Raw genomic sequence first — 27,347 nt, forward strand, 5'->3', positions numbered from 1 at the left:
ACCAGTGTCTAGTTTGAACTTTAGCTCTGTGCCTTGTTTTCCTATCTCAATGTCAGCAAAGGGACTGTCTCTGATATTTGATTTTTCTGTCACTGAATCAATAAACAGTTCATCAGTATTTGATTCTTTGATTGACATTTCATCTTCACTCACTGAGTGTACTATTTTTCCACGGTAAGCTCTGCACACTTTTACAAAGTGATTCCATTTCCACATTTAGTACACTGTTTGCCTTTAGCTGGGCAATTTCACTGTTCATGCACTTTGTATCCTCAATATCCACATGTTTTGGGGAGTTTTGCGTCAATGTTGCTCTGTTTTTGAGTTCTGTCTCTCGTTCTGAAGCACGCTCTCTGGGCACTAGAGGTGTGCTTTGATGTCTACCTGACTGTGTGGACTGCTTGTTCACGTGATGTGCTCGTGCTTTCGCCCGAAATGGTTTTCATCTAAACCTGTGCTAGCTCGTGAGATATGGCTATGTCGATAGCTTTGTCCAGCGTTAGCTCAGACCCAACATTCAAAAGTTTCTCTCTCACTCTCTCACTCGTGTATTCCAAATACAATACGGTCCCTGACCATATCATCCTTGTTTGCATAATCACAGTCTTTCACAAGCAGATGCAGCTCAGTCACAAACTGTTCAAACGATTCGCTAGCTCCCTATACTTTCTCATGGAATTTGTACCTAATGAAATTCCTATTGGTCTTCGGCACAACATATGCTTCAAAACGATCATAGTATGTTTTCAGTACCTTTGATTCAGCCTCGGTAAGTGTCGATGTGTTGTAAATATCTCTCCCTTTTTCACCGATCCAGAGGAGCAGGTAGTTGCACTTTTCCTCTTCTCCTGTTTCCTTCAGAGGACCCGTGAACATTAGCGCCACATGCTGTTTGAACTTACACCATGCATCGGGTAGGTTTGTAGACTCTCAGTCCATTCGAGGTGAAGGAACTCCAGCAAAATCCATCTTTTAGTCCTTTTACTCTGACACCATGTCTTGATTTGCACGCTTTGTACAAAATAATAAAATGCAGTACAACAGGATATTTCTAAATGTAGCTCTTTATTAGCTAGCTATAACTGGCATGTTCACGTGTCTCATACCATGATCAACTGAAGATAACCTCACCACCTGGGTGCTATTAACCAATCATAGCACAATATGATACGAAGGTAAAATGCATCCAATTACAATTCAGTAGGTTTACACATATGAATATTACAGGTCTCTCCAGAGATATTCGATCGGGTTCAAGTCCAGGCTCTTGCTGGGCCATGCAAGGACATTCAGAGACTTGTCCCTAAGCCATTGCTGCATTGTCTTGGCTGTGTGCTTAGGGTCGTTGTCCTGTTGGAAGGTGAACCTTCACCCCAGTCTGAGGTCCTGAGCACTCTGGAGCAGGTTTTCATCAAGGATCTCTCTGTACTTTGCTCCTTTCATCTTTCCCTTGATCTTGACTAGTCTCGCAGTCCCTGCCACTGAAAAACATCCCCACAGCATGATGCTGCCAACACCATGCTTCCCATAAGGATGGTGCCAAGTTTCCTGCAGGCGTGACACTTGTCATTCAGGGAAAGGAGTTCAATATTGGTTTCATCAGACCAGAAGATCTTGTCTATTGGTGCCTTTTGGCAAACTCCAAGCAGGATGTCATGTGTCTTTTACTGAGGAGTGGCTTCCATCTGGCCACTCTAGCATAAAGGCCTGATTAGTGGAGTGCTGCAGAGATGGTTGTCCTTCTGGAAGGTTCTCCCATCTCTACAGAGGAACTCTGGAGCTGTGTGAGAGTGACCATTGGGTTCTTGGTCACCTCCCTGACAAAGGCACTTCTCCCCCGATTGTTCAGTTTGGCCGCGGCCAGCTCTAGGAAGAGTCTTGGTGGTTCCAAACATCTTCTATTTAAGAATGACACCATGAGGCCACTGTGTTCTTGGGGACCTTCAATGCTGCAGAAATCTTTTGGTACCCTTCCCCAGATCTGTGCCTCGACCCAATCCTGTATCAAAACTCTATGGACAATTCCTTCGGCCTCATGGCTTGTTTTTCCCCCTGACATGCACTGTCAACTGTCAGACCTTATATAAACAGGTGTGTGCCTTTCCAAATCATGTCCAATCAATTGATTTTACCACAGGTGGACTCTCAAGGATGATCAATGGAAACATGATGCACCTGAGCTCAATTTTGAGTCTCATAGCGAAGGGTCTGAATACTTATTTAAATAAGGTATTTATGTTTACCGTGAGGTAGCAGAGAGAACAGTCTGACTTGGGGGTTTGGAGTCTTTGACCATTTTTAGGGACTTCCTCTGACACCGCCTGAATGGCAGTGAGCTCAGCCCCAGTGATATACTGGGTCGTAAGCACTAACTTCTGAAGCACCTTGCGGTCGAATGTAAAGCAGGTGCCATACCAAGCGTTGATGCAGCCAGTCAAGAGGCTCTCAATGGTGCACATGTCAACATTTTTTAAGGTATGTGGGCCCATGCCAAATCTTTTCAGCATCCTGAGGGGGAAGATAATTGAGGTGTGTTCTGCCTTTGTTGATTGTAGTCCACGATCAGCTCCTTGTCTTGCTGATATTGAGGGAGAGGTTGTTGTCCTTCCACCATACTGTTTAGTCAACAGCCTTAATGATGGTGTTGGAGTCGTCCGTGGCCACGTTGTCATGGGTGAACAGGGAGTACAGGAGAGGACTAATCACACACCCCAGAGGCAGCCCATGTTGAGGGTCAGCGTGGTGGATTGGGTCAGCGTGGTGGATACAGACGGGGTCAGGGAGAGGTTGAAAATGTCAGTGAAGACACTTGGCAGCTGGTCAGCGCATGCTCTGAGTACGCGTTCTGGTAATCCATCTGGCTCTGTGAATTTTAACCTGTTTAAATTCTTACTCATATCAGCTACGGACAGCATGATTACACAGTCAACCGGAACAACTGGTGCTCTCATGCATTGTTCGGTGTTGCTTGCCTCAAAGTGAGCACTGAAGGCATTTAGCTTATTTGGTAGGCTCCTGTCAGTGTGCAGCTGGTGACTGGGTTTCGCTTTGTAATCTGTGAGTTTTCAAGTCCTGCCACATCCGACGATCGTCAGAGCCAGCGTGTTAGGATTTTAACTTAGTCCTCTATTGATGCTTTGCCTGTTTGATGGCCCGTCGGAGGTCGTAGCAGGAGTCCTATGTAAGCATCCGGATTAGTGTCCCGCTCCTTAAAAGCGGCAGCTCTAGCCTTTAGCTCAGTGCGGATGTTGCCTGTAATCCATGGCTTCTGGTTGGGATATATACGGTCACTGTGGGGACAACATCATTGATGCACTTATTAATGAAGCCGGTGACTGATGTGGTAAACTCCGCAATGCCATCGGATGAATCCTGAAACATTCCTGTCTGTGCTAGCAAAACAGTCCTGTGGCTTAGCAACCGTTTCATCGGCCCATTTCCTTATTTAGCAAGTCACTGTTACTACAGTACTTCCTTTTTGAGTTTTTACTTGTAAGCAGGAATCAGGACAGAGTTGGGGCGGCAGGGTAGCCTACTTGTTAAGAGCGGTGGACTAGCAACCAAAAGGTTCAAATCCCCAAGCTGACAAGGTACAAATCTGTCGTTCTGCCCCTGAACAGACAGTTAACCCACTGTTCCTAGGCCGTCATTGAAAATAAGAATTTGTTCTTAACTGACTTGCCTAGTTGAATAAAGGTTTAAAAAAGAGAGCTTTTTATGCATTCCTGTGTGTGGATTTAGAGTTTTGTCTCCTTGTTGCACATGTGACATGCTGGTAGAAATTAGTTTAAACGATTTCTGTTTCCCTGCATTAGATAAGAAAAATAATAATTAAGCATTTTTTATCTATATTTATTTATTTTCTAGTATCACTGCTCTTTATTAAGCTTGACGTATCGGCCTCAAGGCTTTCAGAGTTTTTGTCAGTTATTTTTTTTAATGAACACCCATATGTAGACATAGCTCCACCCACATCCGTTCAATGCAATGAATGGGATTAGAGTCCCTGCATTAAAATCACCGGTCACTAGGAGCATTTTCTTATTTGCTTATGACCCTTAAACAGCTTGTTGACTGTGGTCTTAGTGCCAGCAATGGTTTGTCGTGGTAAATAGACACGAAAAATATATTAAACTCTAAAGAGGTATTCTAACTCAAGCGAGCAGAACGTGTGGATTTTAAAATAATCGGTTCAAAGACATACATCTGGTTTATTAGAAGCAATTATTGGTAGCATGATTGGTTTAAAAATATATATTTACACAAAGACTAACCACGAAGATCGACATTTGTCCATTCACTATAACCGGGATCCTCTTTTCTGCGAACAATGCCTGTTGTAACCTGCAGTAATGCGGTTGCCTTTAATGGGGTGGGGGGGCAGTCGTTCTCCCCTGATTGAAGCGCGAAGTTTGTGAAGCTTCACACTGTGCTTCTCGTCCGTTTATCAAGCAATCCCACTTCATATACGACATACAAATATCTAAATACTGATCAAATTCAACGTTAAACTGATGTGACAGTGAACTCCTTTGGAATGTATCATTGTTCTACGTTAGACTTCGCGATTTAAATACAGGCAAATACGTAGGCAACTATCTTTACCGGCCATTCAATGGAACGGGGTTTTCCACTAGATAGCACATATACAAAGTCAAAATTGCCTATAAAAAATCATAAAACTAAAATGAGCTTTTTGGTCTTCATTTGTGGTTATGGTTAGGCATAAGGTTAGCAATGTGGTTAAGGTTTGGGTTAGGTTTAAAATATTTTAAGAAGAGAAATGGTAGAAATGGGCGGAGTTTATGACTTTGTGGCTGTATTAACTAGCGACAACCATTCACGGGCGACAGACTTGTTGATGTTGAGTTGGCACTTTGGCTTTTGATGTGATTTTTTTTTTATGTCTGTGAGTAGGATGCATGTGTTTATATATTATTTTAAAACGAATTTGACTTGGTTTATTCATAGCAGATCCATCCCATTTCTTCATGTGCTTATTTGTGAGACGGTGGTAAATTCTCCGTTATAAATCAAAGTACTTCGTTTTCTGTATGGCTCATTATTACATATTCTGCTTCATTACTTCGTTTACTTTCTGTGCAGGTTAACAAGGAGAGCAGCAGATGACGACGCGATGTCATTACGGAGAGGTCAGTGTTGTTACATTACATACATTTGCAACAATGTGGGGTAACTAGCCCCCCCACACAGTCCATTTACTGAAGAAGAAAAAAAGCCATGTTTGGTAAAATTTGGCGTGTATGATGGTCATGCTTAGGCAAGCAAACTATGAATGGAAATAAGTGCCTGCAGTCTACACTATTTTAGTTATTTAATTAAATGTCACTTTTAGAAAAGGGACGCTTTTCCGAAGTAAATAAATCAAATGTTGAAACAAAATGTCATTGCACATCTTACTATTAACATCCTCACAGTAACAAGGTTTCCATCCAATTGGTGACACATTTTCATGCGAATATAAAAAAAAAAAATTGCTTACGTTTTCATGTACCGAGGGCCTCTCGAGTAGCACAGCAGTTTAAGGCAGTGCTGGCTGTGTTACTACAGATCCTGGTTTGATACCAGGCTGTGTCGCGACTGGGAGACCCGTGAGGAGACGCAAAATTGTCCCAGCGTCTTCCGGGTTAGGGGAGGGTTTTGCCGGCAGAGATGTCCTTGTCCCATCGTGCTCAAGCGACTCTTGTGTTGCGGGCCGGGCGCATGCACGCTGACATGGTCGCCAGGTGTATGGTGTTTCCTCCGACACATTGGTGCGGCTGGCTTCCGGGTTAAGTGTGCATTGTACGGCTTGGCAGTTTTTTTTCCGGAGGACTCACAGCTCTGGACTTTCGCCTCTCCCGAGTCCGTAAGGGAGTTGCAGCGATGAGACAAGACTGCAACTACCAATTTGGATATGGCAAAATTGGGGAGAAAAAGAGGAGTAAAAAAATAAATAAAATACTTGTCATCGCATTTTCAACTTGTCACAAACTGTTGAATTAAATAGTAATTGTGCCTACTTTGGTCTTGGTACATGCGCTCTAGCCATCATCTCTCAGATACAGTGCAGGTATGCTGTGCGGGTAAACTAGTATACATGATGAGATTATTATGGATAAGAGCGAGAATATTTTTATTTGTCAAGCGTCTAATTTTTTTTTTTTTCACCTTTTATTTAACCAGGAAGGCTAGTTGAGAACAAGTTCTCATTTACAACTGCGACCTGGCAAAGATCAAGCAAAGCAGTTCGACACATACAACAACACAGAGTTACACATGGAATAAACAAACATACAGTCAATAATACAGTAGAAAAAGTATATATACAGTGTGCAAATGAGGTAGGATAAGGGAGGTAAGGCAAAAAAATAGGCCATGGTGGCGAAGTAATTAAGCCTTAGCTTTCCTAACTGCCTGTGTGTATTGGTTCCTATCTTCCCTGAAAGTTGCATATCACGGGGGCTTTTCGATGCTAATGCAGAACGCCACAGTTTGTTTTTGTGCTGGTCAAAGGCAGTCAGTTCTGGAGAGAACCAAGGGCTATATCTGTTCCTGGTTCTATTTTTTTTTGAATGGGGCATGCTTATTTAAGATGGTGAGGAAGGCACTTTTTAAAGAATAGCCAGGCATCCTCTACTGACGGGATGAGGTCAATATCCTTCCAGGATACCTGGGCCAGGTCGATTAGAAAGGCCTGCTCGCTGAAGTGTTTTAGGGAGCGTTTGACAGTGATGAGAGTTGGTCGTTTGACCGCAGACCCATTACGGATGCAGGCAATGAGACAGTGATTGGTTGAAAACAGCAGAGGTGTATTTTGAAGGGCAAGTTGGTTCGGAATATCTATGAAGGTGCCCGTATTTATGAATTTGGGGTTGTACCTGGTGGGTTCATTGATATGTTGTGTGAGATTGAGGGCATCAAGCTTGGCCGGGGTGTTAAGCATGTCCCAGTTTAGGTCACCTAGCAGCACGAGCTCTGAAGATAGATGGAAACCAAATGTGAATTGAATGCCCCCCAAGGCACAGCTGGGGGCAAAGGGTGGTCTATAGCAAGCGGCAACGGTGAGAGACTTGTTTCTGGAAAGGTGGATTTTTAAAAGTAGAAGCTCAAATTGTTTGGGTACAGACCTGGATAGTAAGACAGATCTCTGCAGGCTATCTCTGCAGTAGATTGCAACACCACCCCCTTTGGCAGTTCTATCTTGTTGGAAAATGTTATAGTTAGGGATGGAACTGTCAGGGTTTCTGGTGGTCTTCCTAAGCCAGGATTCAGACACGGCTAGGACATCCGGGTTGGCAGAGTGTGCTAAAGCAGTGGATAAAACAAACTTAGGGAGTAAGCTTCTAATGTTAACATGCATGAAACCAAGGCTTTTACGGTTACAGAAGTCAACAAATGAGATCACCTGGGAAGTAGGAGTGGAGCTAGGCACTGCAGGGCCTGGATTAACCTCTACATCACCAGAAGAACAGAGGAGGAGTAGGATAAGGGTACTGCTAAAGGCTATCAGAACTGGTGATCTAGAATGTTTGGAACAGAGAGTAAAAGAAGCAGGTTTCTGGCCACGATAGACTCGATTCAAGGCAAAATGTACAGTCGTGGCCAAAAGTTTTGAGAATGACACAAATATTTATTTTCACAAAGTCTGAAGAGTGATCAGATGAATTGCAATTAATTGCAAAGTCCCTCTTTGCCATGCAAATGAACTGAATTTCCCAAAAACATTCCCACTGCATTTCAGCCCTGCCACAAAAGGACTAGTGGTTCTCTTGTTAACACAGGTGTTAGTTTTGACGAGGACAAGGCTGGAGATCACTCTGTCATGCTTATTGAGTTTGAATAACAGACTGGAAGCTTCAAAAAGAGGGTGATGCTTGGAATCATTGTTCTCCTCTGTCAACCATGGCTACCTGCAAGGAAACACGTGCCGTCATCATTACTTTGCACAATATTCTTGCTTCACAGGCAAGGATATTGCTGCCAGTAAGATTGCACCTAAATCAACCATTTATCGTATCATCAAGAACTTCAAGGAGAGGGGTTCAATTGTTGTGAAGAAGGCTTCAGGGCGCCCAAGAAAGTCCAGGAAGCGCCAGGACCGTCTCCTACAGTTGATTCAGCTGCAGGATCGGGGCACCACCAGTACAGAGCTTGCTCTGGAATGGCAGCAGGCAGGTGTGAGTGCATCTGCACGCACAATGAGGCGAAGACTTTTGGAGGATGGCCTGGTGTCAAGAAGGGCTGCAAAGAAGCCACTTCTCTCCAGGAAAAACATCAGGGACAGACTGATATTCTGCAAAAGGTACAGGGATTGGACAGCTGAGGACTGGGGTAAAGTCATTTTCTCTGATGAATCCCCTTTCTGATTGTTTGGGGCATCCGGAAAAAGCTTGTCCGGAGAAGACAAGGTGAGCACTACCATCAGTCCTGTGTCATGCCAACAGTAAAGCATCCTGAGACCATTCATGTGTGGGGTTGCTTCTCAGCCAAGGGAGTGGGCTCACGCACAATTTTGCCTAAGAACACAGCCATGAATAAAGAATGGTACCAACACATCCTCCGAGTGTAACTTCTCCCAACCATCCAGGAACAGTTTGGTGACGAACAATGCCTTTGTTCCAGCATGATGGAGCACCTTGCCATAAGTGGAACAAAGCATCGATATTTTGGGTCCATGGTCAGGAAACTCCCCAGACCTTAATCCCATTGAACTTGTGGTCAATCATCAAGAGGCGGGTGGACAAACAAAAACCCACAAATTCTGACAAACTCCAAGCATTGATTATGCAATAATGGGCTGCCATCAGTCAGGATGTGGCCCAGAAGTTAATTGACAGCATGCCAGGGTGGATTGCAGAGGTCTTGAAAAAGAAGGGGCAAGAAGCTAGCTAGCTGCGATGATCCAGGTGAAAAGGTTCAGAGCTTGCGGTAGGAATCCAGGGATATGGAGAGAAAATAGGTCCGTTATGAATCGCATTGTACAAACTGACGAGAGGTTTCTGAGCTAAAGGTTAGCTGATGACCGCTAGCGGTGGTTAGCTGACTACTAGCTAGTAGCTAGTGAGCTGGCTAGCTTCTGTTGGGGAATTCCGGTTCCGAGGTAAATAAAAAATAATTTAGAAAAAACAGATCCACACCACATTGGGTGAGGCGGGTTGCAGGAGAGTATTTTGAAGTCGAGGTTTAGAAAATATATGCAAAGAAAAATATATAAAATGATATATACATGGGACAAGACGAAGGGCAGACGTTTGACTGCTAACGCCATCTTGGATTCAAGATAATCACGTCACCCAGTGGTGTAAAACTACTTTAAAGTACTACTTAAGTCATTTTTTGGGGGATTATCTGTACTTTACTATTTATATTTTTGTCAACTTTGACTTTTACCTCACTACATTCCTAAAGAAAATAATGTATTTCTTTACTCCATACTTTTTCCCTGACACACAAAGGTGTGTTATATTTTGAAAGGAAAATGATCCAATTCACTCACTTATCAAGAGAACACCTCTTGTTATCCCTACTGTCTCTGATCTGGCGAACTCACTAAACACAAATGCTTCGTTTGTAAATTGTGTATTTTTTTTTTTTACCTTTTATTTAACTAGGCAAGTTGGTTAAGAAAAAAAATAGAATTTACAATGACAGCCTACCAGGGAACAGTGGGTTAACTGCCTTGCTCAGTGGCAGAACAAATTATTTTTTACCTTGTCAGCTCGGGGATTCGATCCAGCAACCTTTCAGTTACAGGCCCAACGCTCTAACCACTAGCTAGCTACCAGCCGCCCCAAGTCAATAAAAAAGAATAGGAAAATGGTGCCTTCTGGTTTGCTTACTATAAGGAATTTGTAATGTTTTATACTTTTACATTTGATACTTAAGTACATTTTAGCAATTCCATTTACTTGTGACACTTAAGTATATTTAAAACCAAATACTTTTAGACTTTTACTCAAGTAGTATTTTACTAGGTGACTCTTTTAAAAAAATTTTTTTTACTGGGAGTCATTTTCTATTAAGGTATCTTTACTTTTACTCAAGTTTGAGTACTTTTTCCCACCAATGATGTCACCAGAATGACAATATTTATTGAAAAGGAGCATCAAGATCACCGTGCACTTTCACCACCATGAGAAGTTCATCATAATGTATTTAATCTGTAGCCTAATAAACGGCATGGTTTCCCGAGTCATAGTGGGAGGATTACACACCATGTCATTGCATCACTCCAAGTTTACTTCGATATAATGGTTGTTACAGTATATTAATATTTGAGCATAAAGGTGTTTCCACTGCCATTTCTCGCATAATTAATTTTACAGACACAAAAAGATCCCACTGTCAAACGAACAAATGATCTGTTGGCATTTTTTTAAATTGTAAAGAAAATTACTGTTTCCATCACAGCTGTTGTGATTTTTTTTTATATGGAATGATTTTACTCTCTTAACCTGTGGATAGAAATGTGATTTGTGAGGACCCTCTTTTCATTTTCACGCCAAATCATGTCCAAGTCATCCTACAGCAGTCAAGGAAAGTGTTGGGATAATTTTTTGTGACATGTAATTCGCACAGAAGCTACTTTATGAGGGGACAAACAATTCAAGGAGCTTAAAATATATTTTTGTTTTTATTTCTATGGTGCTATAATTAGTGTTGTCAGGAAGGGGATCCGTGACTGAACTGTATGGAACACTTTTCTTCAGTAAGATGAGAACATCTAAAGAGTAAGTCCAAAGGCCAGCAGATGGCGATATTGAGTCGTTTCATCTTACTGTCCAAAAGCAATGCAAGATGAAATGACTCAATACCGCCATCCTCTGGCCTTAGGGCTGTCTCTTAAGATGTTCTCATCCTTTCTTCTCCCTGCTCTGTATTTTTCAGTAAATGTGGCCATCCTTGTGCTGCTGGCAGTAGCATTTCTGATCATCGTGCAACGGAATCTCCTGAATCTCAATGACTTCCTTAGAAGTGAGAATCCAGGTAAATGTTTCCATATCTAGTAGTGGGTGCAATTTTTAAACACTCTGTTTTCTCATACAACATTTAGGGTGCTGATGGATATGTGTAGTGTTCTGCATTGTGTGGTCTTTATACCACTGACTGCATTACAGATCACCCAGATCTAAACTGAACTGAACTGAATGTTCTTCTTACAGATGCAGTGCCAGGTATGATCCTGCCATTTGAGTCTGAGTTTTCTCCTGAGCTCAGACCAGACCTTGTGAGAACTGGGGAGAAGATCCCAGTGGTCATTACTGCTGCGGAGGAGAGACTGGGAGCTGTGGTGGCTGCCATGAACAGTGTCTACCACAACAGCAAAGCCAACATTGTGTTCAACATTGTGACCATGAATGACACTGTGGATCACCTCAAGTGAGTGATTAACATGTTACCTCTGCCATGCTGTTAATAAAAAGCACAACAGAGACTTGTTTGAGGCTGAATGATGTTAGCGTTTTTAATGCCCATTTCAATCCCCAGAGTGTGGATGACTCAGCTTAACAATGTCAAGCACAAGATCATCATATTTGAGCCCCAACTTCTCAATGGGAAGATTACCAAAAATCCTCAGAAGCTTGACTCTGTGAAACCGGTGAGGCAGACCACATCTATTATAGATGTTGATATTCATAGATAATACAGTGAGCTCCTAAAGTATTGGGACAGTGACAATTTATTTTGGCTCTGTAGTCTAGCATTTTGAATTTGAAATGATACAATGACTATGAGGTTAAGTGCAGACTCATCTTTAATTATTATTATTTTTAACTTTAGTTTATTTGGTAAATATTTTCGTAACTCTTTCTTGAACCTTATTGTTGGTTAAGGGCTTATAAGTAAGCATTTCATGGTATGTGACATGGTATGTGACAAACAGTTTTATTTAAATTTGAGGGTATTTTCATCCATTTCGGGAGAACTGTTTATTCTATTCTTATTTACAATAAAAGTTACTAAAAAATAACACAATATACATACTGCTGTTAATATTAATACTACTCGTTTGCTTTATTTGTTTTGTTTTAGTTGACCTTTGCCAGATTTTACATGCCGGCATTCATACCAGATGCAGAAAAGGCCATTTATTTGGATGATGACATCATTGTACAAGGTAGCTCTTAACTGAACATGATAATGTTTTGCACAGTAAGATTATTTCTTAACTGAAAGAGAATAAAGAATGAGAAGTAAACATGTTTGCAGGGGACATCCAAGAGCTTTTTGACACAAGCCTAAAGTCTGGTCACGCAGCTGCGTTCTCAGACGACTGTGATTCTGCATCCGCAAAGGGCATCGTTCGAGGGGCCGGGAACCAGGTACACAACACCAGCTGTAGGCCAAAAAAAAAAAGAGTGATTTAAAGCCTCTGTATAAAAACTAATGATGTGAAAGCCTATTTTTTTGTACTTTGTGTCATATATTGGCAATGATTTAATCTTCTCAAGTATGTATTCCTTTAGAACAATTACATTGGCTTCCTGGACTTTAAAAAAGAGGCCATCAAGAAGCTGGGCATGAGAGCTAACACGTGTTCCTTTAATCCCGGAGTGATCGTGGCCAACCTGACGGAGTGGAAGCGTCAGAACATCACCAACCAACTAGAACACTGGATGGAGCTCAACGCACAGTAAGTCACCTGGAGGGCCACACAGCCAGTGTCAGAATTCCCACAGCCCTCCAGAGATGAAAAAAACCTCCCACAGATTGTAGACTATTGTAAAGCACTCAGTTTGAGTTTATTTGCTTTAATTTTATTCCATTGTCAGAGAGGACCTCTACAGTAAGACCCTGGCAGAGAGTATTACCACACCTCCCCTGCTCATTGTCTTCTACAAACACCACTCCAGCATCGACCCCATGTGGCACGTCAGACACCTAGGTAAGAACTGTTATACATTTCTCGACAGACCATAGTATTTGATTAGATAGCCTTCATATCAGACTTCATATAATGTTGTAGCGAGTTTCCCCACTGAGCCAACAGCTGTTTTCACACCAATGTTTTTGCACTTGCAGTGGAGAGAGAGCACATGTGCGGGGGTAAGAGAAGTTGAGGAGGAACTGTTCAGGGGGGGGGGTTGCTGTCTGTCTCCATGTTTCCCTAACAATGAGCTGCAGACAGCCCTGGCACACTTAGTGATGCAATGTTGTATAATAAAGTACAAACAAAGGTTGTTACAGTATCATCATTGCCCTTTCTGACTGGCAGCCTAATTTATTGGCTTGTACAGTTTATAGTCCTATAAACTAGCGAGCTGTTTGCATAGAAACTCAGTATTGCTCTATTTTCAGGGGCTACTGGTGCTGGAAACCGCTACTCTCCCCAGTTTGTGAAAGCTGCCAAACTCCTCCATTGGAACGGACATTACAAACCATGGTCCAGGACCTCTTCATTCACCGAAGTCTGGGACAAGTGGTATATTCAGGACCCCATGCGTAAATTCCATCCAGTTCGGAAACATGCAGGGGACAAGTAGACTAAAGCAGGGATGTGACCAGACGACAGCTAGTCTGCCTCTACCCGTCTGTCCTCCCAGTGACTTCTCAGGAACCCTAACGTGATGCAAGCCCATTCCAGTGATATGTCTACCGTTTACCATGCAGTGATGATGTAGATCTCAGGCAGAGACAGCGGCATGTTACAGATGTGTCATACGATACATCTCAATAGTTTAGTGGTCTGTCTTTTTTCACATCAATGCAAATGCAGCTACATAAGACTGTTGAGATGCGCCAATGGTTCTATGCTTAGCTTCATGAGACAAGATAATCATGTGCCTGTGTTCAGGAACGAGCCCTCTAACAATTTGCCAAGATTGCCTCTTTCCTTAGACTTTTACTTTGATCCTTGTTCTGACAAAATGATTCAATCTTTGTTACTGCTGGTTGTCTCGCACTTTAACTCTTTTGTATATCACTACCACAACACTAAACTTTACACAACAAATAGTTATAAACAAGCTTGAAGCCTACTATCCTTTCTCTTGATTGCATTTAGCAAAGGATGGATATAATGGTATACACAAACCACTATGGTATCAATACGTGTCGAATAGCTTATTTACATCATTGACACTTATCTAGAGTGCATACATTCTCGTACTGGTTGCCCGTGGGAATCAAAACCACACTATGCTCTACCAAGTCACATGGGACTGCTATGGTTTTTATTTTAAAGTATTCTCAACCGCTACACGCCTCCTGAAAATGTGGTGATTGCTTACAGCTGTTACAAGTCAGTCAGGGCTTATTTTTGTACAAAGGATTATTCAAATTGTCATCCTTTTGTAAAAGAAGCTTAATAAAACCAAGTCAACTACCTGGAGTCTTGGTTATGTTAACACCATTTTAACAATTACTGGAATGAAAGCACTTGGGAAATTATGGATACATTTATTTGTTTTGAGGCTATATACAATAATTCACATGGACCTGTACTCAAGGCAAACCATTTACCAACTCATTATACAGGTTACATCCACACAGAGGCCTTAAACAGTCACTTGATTCCAATAGCCTGTCATGGAAATTCTACACAGGGACAAATAAGTCAATCTTCACTGTTAATAAATAATTAAACTGGAGAGGTTCTAACAAACTTGATGCATCATCGTACACGTCTGTCAGGAACTCTCAGGGCAGTCCTGTTAGAGCTCATCCTGGTTACCGACACGTTGCATAGTTCATTGGGTTGGTTCCAGCAACATCTATCTTAACCTATAGAACATGTTATGGGTGTTCTGCCAGATGGTCCTTAGGAGAGGGTCATGTCACCTCCCCCTCATATCTTTACCAAGAACCAAGGATTATTTAAGCCACTAAAATAAGATTTTCCGTCACACAGGTTTACAGAACAGATGATGCCAGTATAGTTTAGACGTGACAAGGAAAAGACTTGAGAAACAAAAAGGACAGATGTTCATTTAAAATCTGTGTTGAAGTCATAGGTGTCATCTGTGTGGACTGAGGAGAGGTCAATGTTGACTGGGACAGGAACCTGTAACCCCACCTTGGCTTGTTTGTCTGCAAAATATAAATAATTTCTTCAGTGACATTGACAACACTTGTTTGGGAATGTAACAGGAATTAAGTGTTGCCCTGAAATACAAATGATCTTTCATTATAGATTCCAGGCAAGGTACTCCGTCTGGCTCAGCAGTGGATCAGAGTTGGATTAGAAGTCTTCACTTGAAATTCAGACTTGCGTTATTGTCCTCATTTCCACACAGACTAACTCTACATTAACTAGGCATGTAACAGGAATGAAGCTGGTTTTCTTTTTTATTGATTTACTTGTGAGTGGTGTCTTTATTTGTGGTTCATCTGTTTCCGCAGTCCCTTCCTCAGACACCTCTTTAACCCCACCAGCCTGAAATTAAGAGGAAGATATTGCAGTAGTAACTCAGCTTTGCCCTGAAAAGATATGTGGTTTAGGTGTTTACCAAAATATGCATTTGATTATTGATTACAGGCGAGGTACTCGCTCAGCAGGGGATCAGAGTTGGATTAGAAGTCTTCACTTTAAAATCAGACTTGCGTTTTTGTCCTCATTTCCATGATAGCACAGACTACTTTTATCTGATTCATCAGGTTAAAAACATAAGCTAAAAATGTTCAGCTACCTCTTTGTTTTCACAGCTACCCTCCATATCTTCCTCAGTGGGCTCTGGAGCAGGTTTGTCCTCAACAACGTCACTCAGCACTCCGGCAGTGGGGCCTTTAGACAGGAGGACAATGCTGCTGGCCTGGTTTGGGAACTTTACACCTGGGAGGAGAGTGGGTCAGTCATCATCACACAACACACTCATTACTGTAAAATTAAACTATTTAGTATTTTCTCTAATAGAATTAACATACTTCTTAGAGTCTCCTCGTTGCCTTTCCGCAACTTGTCCAAGTCCCACCCTTTCTGCATCTCTCTTACAATGTCTTCAGAGAGGTATGGGGGAAGGCTTGGCTTCTCAGGGGCTTTGCAGTGGTAACTCAGCTTTGCACTGAAAATATATAATTTATTGGTATATAAAATAAATATTCTAGTTTCCAGGCAAGGTACTCCGCCTGGCTCAGCAGTGGGATCAGAGTTGGATTAGAAGTCTTCACTTAAATTCAAGAATTGCGTTAATTATCCTCATTTCCCATGCTAGCCTGAATATAAACGGGTAACAAATTGTTACGATGACAACACTAACCCTGTCCAATCATTGAGGAAGGTAGAGGCAGCCAGTTCTGTGTTGGGGACTCCACCCTTCTGTAAAAATCCACGCTTCTTGGCAAAAAAGGATAAAAACTCCAGGGAGTTTCTAAAGTCTGGAACATTGTACTGAAGCATTACCTGAAAGACAAAGTCCATGATTACCTATCAGTATGCTCAGAAGAGCTAGGCCTTGATCTTAAACTTGGCAGTAAAATGTCCTTACACCAGTTTTATTTAACTAGGCAAGTCCGTTAAGAACAAATTCTTATTTACAATGACAGTCTACCCCAGGCCAAACCCTAACGATGCTGGGCCAATTGTGCACCGCCCTATGGGACTCCCATATCACAGCCGGTTGGGATACAGCCCGGGATTGAACCAGGGTCAGTAGTGACACCTCTAGCACTGAGATGCAGTCCCTTAGACTGCTGCGCCACTCGGGAGCCCAAGTGAGTAGCAGGGATCTCCGCCGTCTCACCTGTTGCTTGTTGCACTGTTTGAGCAGGGTCCTGACGGCCTCTAGAACAGTCTCCTGCTTATCCTCCACCTGGAGACTCCTCAGCGCCATGGCAGCTTTTGGGTTAGACTGGGCTGCCACTATCCCAGGGCTGTCAATCATTTTGACATTCTTAGATATGTGGATGTCTTGGAAGCACCTGCAAGGGTCAGACATCAGGTGTTTTAGGTGGGAAGCTTCAAATGACAGTCATGCATTGAGCAAATAGAGGAAAACAGACATAGCCAAGTGTTTGACTGTTTTGCCCTAATTGGCAAGACCCAGATGAAGTGTATGAAGCTCAGTGTTGGATTGAATATATACTCCACGGTTTTGTGAGATCTTCAACTTCATCACGCTTCATACAACTCCTCACCATCTGCGAATAAAACGGACCCCATCACTATCATGAATTATTAAAATGGTTCTGCTTCACACACCTGGTGATCCCTCTCTGGACTCCTGCATTACAGGCCCTCATCCCCTTCAGGCTGTTGATCAGACTGCTCTTCCCCACATTTGGGAACCCTGAGGGGACAGAGGAGGGAATCAGAGGTGGAAGTCATAGACTACGGGTATTTATACTGTGCAGGATAAACCCTTAAAGATTAATCATATTGTCAAGGGGTCCTGATATAGCAGCCATAACGTGCTAATTTGCGCTTGCAGTCATGATATAATTGATCAAATAAATTGAAAGAACACAAATAAGAGATCAGACATAGGGTACCCAACAGGGCACTGTGATTGCTATGTATGAGATCAGAGTTGGATTATTAGTCTTCACAGACATCAGTAGTTCACATAAATCCTCATCATTTCTCATCCACAACCCTTTAAAAACACCACTTGAGAGCCATACTAATCAAGGGAAAAGATGCTGTTCATGTTTGAGTAATGGTTAGGGGAGTAATTTACTTACCGACTAAGCCCACTTTTAGTGAGCCCTCTCTCCCTGTTGCATTTGCATAGTCCCCCAGGAGCTGGAGAAGACTGCTGCTGCCATAACAGGCCACTCCTTTGGTCTGGTCTACTACTCCGTTAAGAGTTGCAAACCTGGCCTTCTTCTCTTGCTGTTTAAATATAAACAAAAAATAAACATATAAATGAATGAATTATAAATATTCTAATAGTCTACACAGTAATGGCCCATATTCTACATTCTGCGCAGGTGACTGAAGCTGGTCATCAATATGGAACCCCCCCCCCCAAGTAGTCAGTGAAATTAAACACATTCAAATATTTGGTACTGCATTTACATACCACTGTTTTGTCCTGTTGTTGTGTGGATGCCTTGAACGCCACAGCAGGGAACTCAAGCTGAAGACACTGTAGCCACTTCTCCACATTCTCTTTAGGGACAAGATCTGAAGGATGGAAAATGTAATTTACGGTATTAAAGTTGAACTACTTTTTGAAGTTAAACTTCAAATATAATTGACATGAAAGAATGTTATCCCATAAGGTTATTACCTATTTTGTTCAACAGGAATAGTAGCTTCTTGTTTCCTTCCCCCTTCAGCACAGCTTCCTCTAGCTGTGGGCATCTGCAGCCAAGGGGATCTCTTGCATCTAGGATTTCAACGATGATGTCAGAGGCATCGATCACCTGGAGTAAATATGAGAGTAGCCTAATGAATATTGATTCACTGGGACACTCAGGTAGGGCATGTTTTCATGATAGCTTCTGTCTTGCAGAGCAACTCAGCCAGACAAGGGCTATCCTTTCCTTAACTGGGACTTAATGCCAACAGACAGGTGGATGTAATAATCTCACCTTGTTTAATTCTGAACAAAGGTGCTTCTTTGAATTCCTTGGGTCACTTTGTTTCACCATCTGTTTCACAAGGACCTCCTGTGACGGTAACTCCTATGGAGTTAAAATAGTGTTAAGTTACACGGAGGGCATGATCTTTGACGCACCCATTTTCTTTACCTTTCTAGCTTTCTTCGCTTTAGGGTCTGCATCCCTGCTGGCAGAGTTTTCCTTCTTCCTCTTCTGAGCCCGTTCTTGTTGCTTTGCAAGCTTATTTTTCTCCTTTTCTTCTTCAAGCTGGGTTGGAGAGAAGGTAAAAACAAATTAATCATAGACCTAATTATTTTGCCCCCTAAAATATTAAATTGATGAGCCCACACATGTACCTGGATGTTATCCCAAAAACAGTTAATGGCCTCACCTTTGACCTCCTCTGTTCCGCTTCCCTCAGAATATCCTCTTTGAATGGTGCTTTGTTGGGAACTCCAATATCCTTTTTCACTTTTTTGCCAACTCCTTTCTTTTTTGCATCTTTTCTTAGTTTTTTGTTGTGTTCCCGGACCTAAAAACAAACAAATTAGATTAGAAATCATGGCAAGACAAAATCGCTTTCATATATACGCACATCTGTCATACAACAAGATGGCGCCGACATAGAGGCAAAGCTGCCATGTATCTCCTAAGCAATTTACAAGCTTTTGCTACACCCGCAATAACATCTAAATATTTGTATGCGACCAATACAATCTGATTTTGACACTCTCCAACTGAGTTAACGTTGGCTACCTATCGTTAACAGTGTTTTTTTTTTTTTTTTACGTTAGCAATGCATGACATCAGCTAGGAGTCGCCTTAAAGAGAGTGGTGATAGTAATGAGTGCAATTCACAATGTTTACCTTTTTCTGTATTTTGTAACGTTTGGAGCAAGACACGCGTTTACTTGCTTTCTTTAACCCTGAAAAACATTAACGAAATTCTAGCCAGGGTTGGCTTCCTAACAACCTAATGCTAGCTAGAGAGCTAACGTTATGGCTGTATAGCCAGCATTGGCAGTCTAACTGGCAATGAAAATGTATTCAACTGAACCACAACAAATACTACATTAATTGTAATTAATACAGAAAAAACGATGTTCAAGCCAAATGTAAAGACTTTAGCTACACTTACCTGGACGCTTCATTGCAGTGCTATAGGTCTGACAATGCGATTACAAAATTCTGCTGCACGTGGAACCAGGAGCTAGCTGTCTCATCAACAGCACAAAAAAAAGTAGTTCCGGGTCACGGCATTTCCTAAATAAAAGTACCCCACGTAATACACTGTAATACAATATAGGCATATCAATTACATATAGGCTTATAAACTATTCTAGGTGCCAAAATAAAAGTGGGGTTGGTATTATTCACTATCCCACTGGGTACACACTGGCTGAATCAACGTTGTTTCCACGTCCTTTCAATGAAATTACATTGAACCAGTGTGAAAGAGACGTTGAATTGATGTCTGTGCCCAGTGGGTAGGGTCTGTAGAATCTCTATGTATGGTGTTATTTCATGAGGGACTGAGGTCTATATACCCAACACGTCCTACTCGATAACAGTAAACGTGCAATGCTATAATGTGATATTTGTGCAATTTGGTATCACTTTGATTGTGTTGTAAAAAGGATGTAGACTCCGCTACCATTCTATGCAACTCAGAATCATGTAGAGATCAATTACATCAATTTCAAAATGGATTATGTCTTAAAGGGGACTGTGACACATGTATACATTATATTGGTAGTGACAACAAAGTGAAATTAAACAAAAGGGTACAAACATAGAATGTAAATGAGGCTCAGGTACAAACAGTGTTGCCAACTAATTTTCAGAGTAAGTGGCTAGTGGCAGGTTGATGTGTTGCTAAAAGTTGCTAAATTACGTAGAATACACAATAACGTTACTCAAATTGACTGGCCATTTCTGCAAAAAATATGATTTGACATTTGTTCAGGTACAGACTCACACTCTTTTCTGTACTTCTGGCTCTACAATTTTGATTGAGACATGTTGATTGATGTTGTAAGTTCTGTTCAAGATCAAACATTCCTTACCAACTATATTCATTGGGTTTCGCTCGTCGAACATGTGCTACTGCTGCTGCCTGTGCACGAGCTGAGCGCCTGCTGCTGACGTCACTCACAATGCACTTTTGCAGCCAGGCACGTGTGTTGTGACTGACAGAAAAAAATATGTTTTTGTGTCATTTAGAGAGAAAATGCGTGCATTTTAGCGTTTGAGTCACTTTTAAAAAGTTGCTAAAAGTTCCAAATACATTTTTAAAAGTAGCTAAATTTGTTGCTAGGTGCTGTTTGAAAAAAAAGTTGCCAGGGTAGTCTGAAAAGTTGCTAAATCTAGCAACAAAATTGCTAAATTGGCATCACTGGGTACAAAACCTATTGATTGAGGAGAGTTTAACCTTCAGTCGAGAGTTACCTTCAGACGAGTCCTGTGACACTTGTTGGGGTTGTAGAGTTATCTCCCATTTCCACAGTGGAAAATCCCAAACGGTTCCGACCGTTAACAGAAATTGGCACTTCAGCGTTATTGACTTCAGACGAGTCCAGTGCCACTTGTGGGGGTCGTAGAGCAAATAGACGTTTTTGTGAGAAGACCGGTTTTCGGGATGTCTCATGGTGTGACAAACACCGCTGTAGCTCAGCCACCTTCCACCGCAGATGCGGTAGACCACCATAGGTGGAAGCGGTGGATGCGACCTGATATATCTAGTTTAAATTGACGGATTTTTATGGGAATTTTTGTGTTATGTTACTTAGATTATTGACCCACTTTTACATCGGCACATGGAGTACTTTTTTCTATATAAGCCAATATGAAATGTATAGGTCTACAGTGTATTGCATCGGGACCAATATTATGTGTTTCTGGGTATTTATAGCTCAGTCCTCCGTGAAATAACACCATATATAGATTCTGCACACCCTACTGAGTAATCCCAACCCCACTTTTACTTCGGCACCTATAATAGTTTGGTCTCTATAAACCAGTATGTAATTTATAGGCCTATAGTGTATTGCATTGAATGGAATGGGTGGAGTAGAAAGTGCTGCTGTGTATTTAGACTATAGTGCTAGATCAGTACGGTCTGTAGAATATTCTGATCTTTACATTAATTTACTTAAGCTTATCAATGTGCTCCACCTATAATATTATTGATTTATTTGATTTATTTATTTATTTCACCTTTATTTAACCAGGTAGGCCAGTTGAGAACAAGTTCTCATTTACAACTGTGACCTGGCCAAGCAAGATAAAGCATAGCAGTGTGACAAAAACAATACAGAGTTCCACAAACAAACAGTCCATAACACAAAAGAAAAGAAACATTGAAAGATCTATGTACAGTGTGTGCAAATGTAGATGAGTAGGGAGGTAGGCAATAAATAGGCCATAGAGGCGAAAATAATTACAATTTAGCATTTATTTTGGAGTGATATATGTGCAGATGATGATGTGTAAGTAGAGATACTGGGGTGAAAAAGAGCAAGAGGATAAGTAATAATATGGGGATGAGGTAGTCGGGTGTGCTATTTACAGATTGGCTGTGTACAGGTACAGTGATGCTAAACTGCTCTGACAACTGATGCTTTAAGTTAGAGAAGGAGATATAAGATATTTTTGCAATTCGTTCCAATCATTGGAAGCAGAGAACTGGAAGGAAAGGCGGCCAAAGGAAGTGTTGGCTTTGGGGATGACCAGTGCAATATACCTGCTGGAGAGCGTGCTACGGGTGGGTGTTGCTATGGTGACCAGTGAGCTGAGATAATTCTGGGTTTTACCTAGCATAGACTTATAGATGTACTGGAGCCAGTTGGTTTGGTGACTGATATGTAGTGAGGGCCAGCCATAGAGGACGAGAGCATAGAGGTTGCAGTGCTGGGTAGTATATGGGGCTTTGGTGACAAAACGGATGGCACTGTGATAGACTACATCCAGTTTGCTAAGTAGAGTGTTGGGGGCTATTTTGTAAATGACATCGCTGAAGTCAAGGACCGGTAGGATAGTCAGTTTTACGAGGGTATGTTTGGCGGCATGAGTGAAGGAGGCTTTGTTGCGAAATAGGAAGCGGATACTAGATTTAATTTTGGATTGGAGATGCTTAATGTGAGTCTGGAAGGAGAGTTTACAGTCTAGCCAGACACCTAGGTATTTGTAGTTGTCCACATATTCTAAATCAGGACCGTCCAGAGTAGTGATGCTAGTCAGGCGGGAGGATGCGGCAGCAATCGGTTGAAGAGCATGCACTTAGTTGTACTAGCATTTAAGAGCAGTTGGAGGGCACGGAAGGAGTGTTGTATGGCGTTGAAGCACGTTTATTAGCACAGTGTCCAAAGTAAAGCCAGATGTATACAGAATGGTGTCGTCTGCATAGAGGTGGATCAGAGAATCACCAGCAGCAAGAGCGACATCATTGATATATACAGAGAAAAGAGTCAGCCCGAGAATTGAGCCCTGTGGCACCCCCATAGAGACTGCTAGAGGTCCGGACAACATGCCCTCCGATTTGACACACTGAACTCTATCTGAGAAGTAGTTGGTGAACCAGGCGAGGCAGTCATCTGAGAAGCCAAGGTTATTGAGTCTGCCGATAAGAATGCTGTGATTGACAGAGTCGAAAGCCTTGGCCAGGTCGATGAAGACAGCTGCACAGTACTGTCCTTTATCGATGGCGGTTATGATATTGTTTGGGAGCTTGAGTGTCGCTGAGGTGCACCCATGACCAGCTCGGAAACCATATTGCATAGTGGAGAAGGTATGGTGGGATTCGAAATGGTCGGTGATCTGTTTATTAACTTGGCTTTCAAAGATTTTAGAAAGGCAGGGCAAGATGGAAATAGGTCTATATCAGTTTGGGTCTAAGGTGTCTCCCCATTTGAAGACAGGGATGACCGTAGCAACTTTCCAATCTTTGGGGATCTCAGACGATGCAAAAGAGAGGTTGAACAGGCTAGTAATGGGGTTGCAACAATTTTGGAGGATAATTTTATAAATAGAAGGTCCAGATTGTCTACCCCAGCAGATTTGTAGGGATCCAGATTTTTCAGCTCTTTCAGAACATCAGCTGTTCGGATTTGGTGAAGGAGAAGCGAGGGGGGGTGGGGGGGTGCTGAGGTGTTGGCTCTGGTAGGGGTAGCCAGGTGAAAAGCATGGCCAGCCGTGGAAAAATGCTTATTGTAATTATGTATTATCATAGATTTATCGGTGATGACAGTGTTTCCTATCCTCAGTGCAGTGGGCAGCTGGGAGGAGGTGCTCTTATTCTCCACTTTACAGTGTCCCAAACCTTTTTGGAATTAGTGCTACAGGAAGCAAATTTCTGTTTGAAAAAGCTAGCCTTAGCTTTCCTAACTGAGTATATTGGTTACGGACTTCCCTGGAGAGTTGCATATCGCGGGGGCTATTCGATGCTAATGCAGAACGCCACAGGATGTTCTTGTGCTGGTCAAGGGCAGTCAAGTCTGGGGTGAACCAAGGGCTATATCTGTTCTTAGTTCTACATTTTTTGAACGGGGCATGCTTATTTAAGATGGAGAGGAGAGCACTTTTGAAGAGCAACCAGGCATCCTCTACTGATGGGATGAGGTCAATATCCTTCCAGGATACCCAGGCCAGGTCGATTAGAAAGGCCTGCTCGCAGGCCTCCCGGGTGGCGTAGTGGTCTAAGGCACTGCATCGCTAGCTGTGCCACCAGAGACTCTGGTTCTATCGCAGCCGGCCGCGACCGGGAGGCCCACAGGGCGGCGCACAATTGGCCTAGCGTCGTCCGGGTTAGGGAATGTTTGGCCGGCAGGGATATCCCTGTGGCGGGCCGGGCGTAGTGCACGCTGACCAGGTTGCTAGGTGTACGGTGTTTCCTCCGACACATTGGTGCGGCTGGCATCCGGGTTGGATGTGGGCTGTGTTAAGAAGCAGTGCAGCTTGGTTTGGTTGTGTTTCGGAGTACACATGGCTCTCGACCTTCGCCTCTCACAAGTCCGTACGGGAGTTGCAGCGATGAGACAAGACAGCAACTATTAACAATTGAATACCATGAAATTGGGGAGAAAAAGGGGGTACATTTTTTTTTGCTGAAGTGATTTAGGGAGAGTTTGACAGTGATGAGGGGTGGTCGTTTGCCCGCGGACCCTTTACCCACGCAGGCAATGAGGCAGTGATCGCAGAGATCCTGGTTGAAGACAGCAGAGTTGTATTTAGAGGGCAAGTTGGTCAGGATGATATCTAAGAGGGTGCCCATGGTTACGGATTTTGGGTTGTATGGATTTGATAATTTGTGTGAGATTGAAGGCATCAAGTTTAGATTGTAGGTCGGCCGGGGTGTTAAGCAAGTCCCAGTTTAAGTCACCTAACAGTATGAACTCTGAAGATAGACGGGGGGCGATCAATTCACATATGGTGTCCAGGGCACAGCTGGGGGCTGAAGGGGGTCTATAGCAAGCAGCAAGGGTGAGAGACTTGTTTCTGGAAAGGTGGATTTTAAAGAAGAAACTCAAATTGTTTGGGCACAGACCTGGATAGTATGAAATAACTTTGCAGGCTATCTATGCAGTAGATTGCAACTCTGCCCCCTTTGGCAGTTCTATCTTTTCTGAAAATGTTATAGTAAGGGATGGACATTTCTGGGATTTTGGTGGCCTTCCTAAGCCAGGATTCAGACACGGCTAGGACATCCAGGTTGGTGGAGTGTGCTAAAGCAGTGAATAAAACAAACTTTGGGAGGAGGCTTCTAATGTTAACATGCATGAAACCAATGCTTTTACGGTTACACTAGTCAACAAATCAATCAAATTGCAATCAAATGTATTTATAAAGCCCTTCTTACATCAGCTGATGTCACAAAGTGCTGTACAGATGCCCAGCCTTAAACCCCAAGCAGCAAGCAATGCAGGTGTAGAAGCACGGTGGCCTACACACTGCTGCAACATGACCTGGGCCGTAACTACAGTACATATGAGGACACAGAGGTCCGGAGCTCAACTTTTTATATACTTACAGTACCATTCAAAAGTTTGGACACGCCTATTAATTCAAGGGTTTTCTTTATTTGTACTATTTTATACATTGTAGGATACTAGTGAAGACATCAAAACTATGAAATAACACATATGAATCATGTAGTAACTAAAACAAAATTTTAAACAAATTGAGATACATATTTTATGTGAGATTCTTCAAAGTAGCCACTCTTTGTCTTGACAGCTTTGCACATTATTTGTATTCTCTCAACCAGCTTAGTCACCTGGAATGCATTCTAAAACCCCAAACAGCAAGCAATGCAGGTGTAGAAGAACCTGGCCTCCACAATCACCTGACCTCAACCCAATTGGGATGGTTTGGAATGAGTTGGACTGCAGATTGAAGGAAAAGCAGCCAACAAGTGCTAAGCATATGTGGGAACTCCTTCAGGACTGTTGGAAAAGCATACCAGGTGAAGATGATTGAGAGAATGCCTAGAGTGTGCAAAGCTGTCAGGCTGTGTAAGGGATATTTGACCAAGCAGCAGACTGATGGAGTGATGACCTGGCCTCCACCCAATTGAGATGGTTTGGGAAAGAGGGATACCTAGTCAGTTGTACAACTGAATGCATTCAACTGTGTCTGTGTCTTCTGCATTTAACCCAACCCTTCTGAATCAGAGAGGTGCGGGGGGCTGCCATAATCAACATCCACGTCTTCGGCGCCCGTGGAACAGTGGGTTAACTGTCTTGCTCAGAACAACAGATTTTTACTTTGTCAGCTCAGGGATTTGATCCAGCAACCTATTGGTTACTGGCCCAACACTCTATCCACTAGGCTACCTTCCGCACCAGACTGCAGAGTGAAGGAAAAGCAGCCAACAAGTGCTCAGCATATGTGAGAACTCCTTCAAAACTGTTGGAAAAGCATTCATCTTGAACCTGGTTGAGAGAATGCCAAGAGTATACAAAGCTGTCATCAATGCAAAGGGTGGCTTGAAGAATCTCAAATAATACATATTTTTTTATTTGTTTAACACTTTTTGGGTTACTACATGATTCCATATGTGTTATTTCATGGTTTTGATGTCTTCACAACTATTCTACAATGTAGAAAATATAAAAAATAAAGAAAAATGAGTAGGTGTGTCTGAAAATGTGAGTGGTACTGTATATAGTTAGGAACTCAGTCTGGGTCCCTATTTACTGTTGACAGTTAAAATAGTACAAATATAGGATCTTAAATCACTCTTTTGTCACTGAGAATTTTCCTGTTGAATTTTCCATTGCAGGAAATGCAAACTTGTAGTGTATTTGAGTTTTAAAAAGACTTCGAAAAAAATGTCAGACTCGGGCCTCCCGGGTGTCGCAGTGGTTAAGGGCGCTGTACTGCAGCACCAGCTGTGCCACCAGAGACTCTGGGTTCGCGCCCAGGCTCTGTCGTAACTGTCCGTGACCGGGAGGTCCGTAGGGCGATGCACAATTGGCCTAGCGTCGTCCGGGTTAGGGAGGGGTTGGCCGGTAGGGATAACCTTGTCTCATCGCACACCAGCAACTCGAGTGGCGGGCTGGGCGCAGTGCGCGCTAACCAAGGTTGCCAGGTGCACGGTGTTTCCTCCAACACATTGGTGCGGCTGGCTTCCGGGTTGGATGCGCGCTGTGTTAAGAAGAAGTGCGGCTTGGTTGGGTTGTGTATAGGAGGACGCATGACTTTCAACCTTCGTCTCTCCCGAGCCCGTACGGTAAGACAAGATAGTAGCTACTAAAAACAATTGGATACCATGAAAACGGGGTTAAAAAAAAACACAAAAAATGTCAGACTTGATTTGCCCTAAAGAAAAATGTATCAACCACTACAAAAATGTCTGTCACGAC

General features: G+C 42.6%; 2 protein-coding genes and 5 non-coding genes across 11 annotated transcripts; 1 reads left to right on the forward strand and 6 right to left on the reverse strand.

The window, feature by feature from the left end:
* Positions 1-4,762: 4,762 nt before the first annotated feature.
* LOC110527981 (glycosyltransferase 8 domain-containing protein 1) lies at positions 4,763-14,331 on the forward strand. Of its 4 annotated transcripts, none has more exons than XM_036983488.1 (10): positions 4,763-4,909; positions 5,107-5,153; positions 10,891-10,989; positions 11,166-11,382; positions 11,491-11,602; positions 12,037-12,121; positions 12,199-12,326; positions 12,471-12,637; positions 12,777-12,889; positions 13,303-14,330. In XM_036983488.1, the coding sequence occupies exons 2-10, from the start codon at positions 5,138-5,140 to the stop codon at positions 13,485-13,487; spliced, it is 1,122 nt and encodes a 373-aa protein (XP_036839383.1). In that variant the 5' UTR covers positions 4,763-4,909; positions 5,107-5,137; the 3' UTR covers positions 13,488-14,330. The 4 variants fall into 4 exon arrangements, with proteins under 4 accessions (XP_036839383.1, XP_021465322.1, XP_021465319.1 ...); XM_021609647.2 differs by having other exon boundaries at positions 4,765-4,909; positions 12,214-12,326; positions 13,303-14,331; XM_021609644.2 differs by having other exon boundaries at positions 4,892-5,014.
* Positions 14,332-14,388: 57 nt separating this feature from the next.
* On the reverse strand, positions 14,389-19,891 carry gnl3 (guanine nucleotide binding protein-like 3 (nucleolar)). 2 transcript variants are annotated; one of them, XM_021609641.2, is made up of 15 exons: positions 19,625-19,885; positions 19,354-19,412; positions 18,878-19,018; positions 18,637-18,753; positions 18,478-18,570; positions 18,174-18,309; positions 17,964-18,067; positions 17,623-17,773; positions 17,141-17,228; positions 16,683-16,860; positions 16,200-16,342; positions 15,868-16,004; positions 15,633-15,775; positions 15,304-15,379; positions 14,389-15,033 (listed from the first exon to the last, which is right to left on the reverse strand). In XM_021609641.2, the coding sequence occupies exons 1-15, from the start codon at positions 19,635-19,637 to the stop codon at positions 14,930-14,932; spliced, it is 1,683 nt and encodes a 560-aa protein (XP_021465316.1). In that variant the 5' UTR covers positions 19,638-19,885; the 3' UTR covers positions 14,389-14,929. The 2 variants fall into 2 exon arrangements, with proteins under 2 accessions (XP_021465316.1, XP_021465317.1); XM_021609642.2 differs by lacking the exon at positions 18,478-18,570 and having other exon boundaries at positions 19,625-19,891.
* On the reverse strand, positions 15,160-15,235 carry LOC118965419. Its single transcript, XR_005052745.1, has one exon. It is a non-coding gene; the product is annotated as a small nucleolar RNA SNORD19 (small nucleolar RNA).
* On the reverse strand, positions 15,493-15,566 carry LOC118965421. Its single transcript, XR_005052747.1, has one exon. It is a non-coding gene; the product is annotated as a small nucleolar RNA SNORD19 (small nucleolar RNA).
* Positions 16,073-16,147, reverse strand: LOC118965420. The gene has a single exon (XR_005052746.1). It is a non-coding gene; the product is annotated as a small nucleolar RNA SNORD19 (small nucleolar RNA).
* LOC118965422 lies at positions 16,992-17,067 on the reverse strand. Its single transcript, XR_005052748.1, has one exon. It is a non-coding gene; the product is annotated as a small nucleolar RNA SNORD69 (small nucleolar RNA).
* On the reverse strand, positions 17,450-17,524 carry LOC118965418. Its single transcript, XR_005052744.1, has one exon. It is a non-coding gene; the product is annotated as a small nucleolar RNA SNORD19 (small nucleolar RNA).
* Positions 19,892-27,347: the final 7,456 nt, after the last annotated feature.

Source organism: Oncorhynchus mykiss, chromosome 7 (genome assembly GCF_013265735.2).
Source record: "Oncorhynchus mykiss isolate Arlee chromosome 7, USDA_OmykA_1.1, whole genome shotgun sequence".
Classification (NCBI taxonomy): domain Eukaryota; kingdom Metazoa; phylum Chordata; class Actinopteri; order Salmoniformes; family Salmonidae; genus Oncorhynchus; species Oncorhynchus mykiss.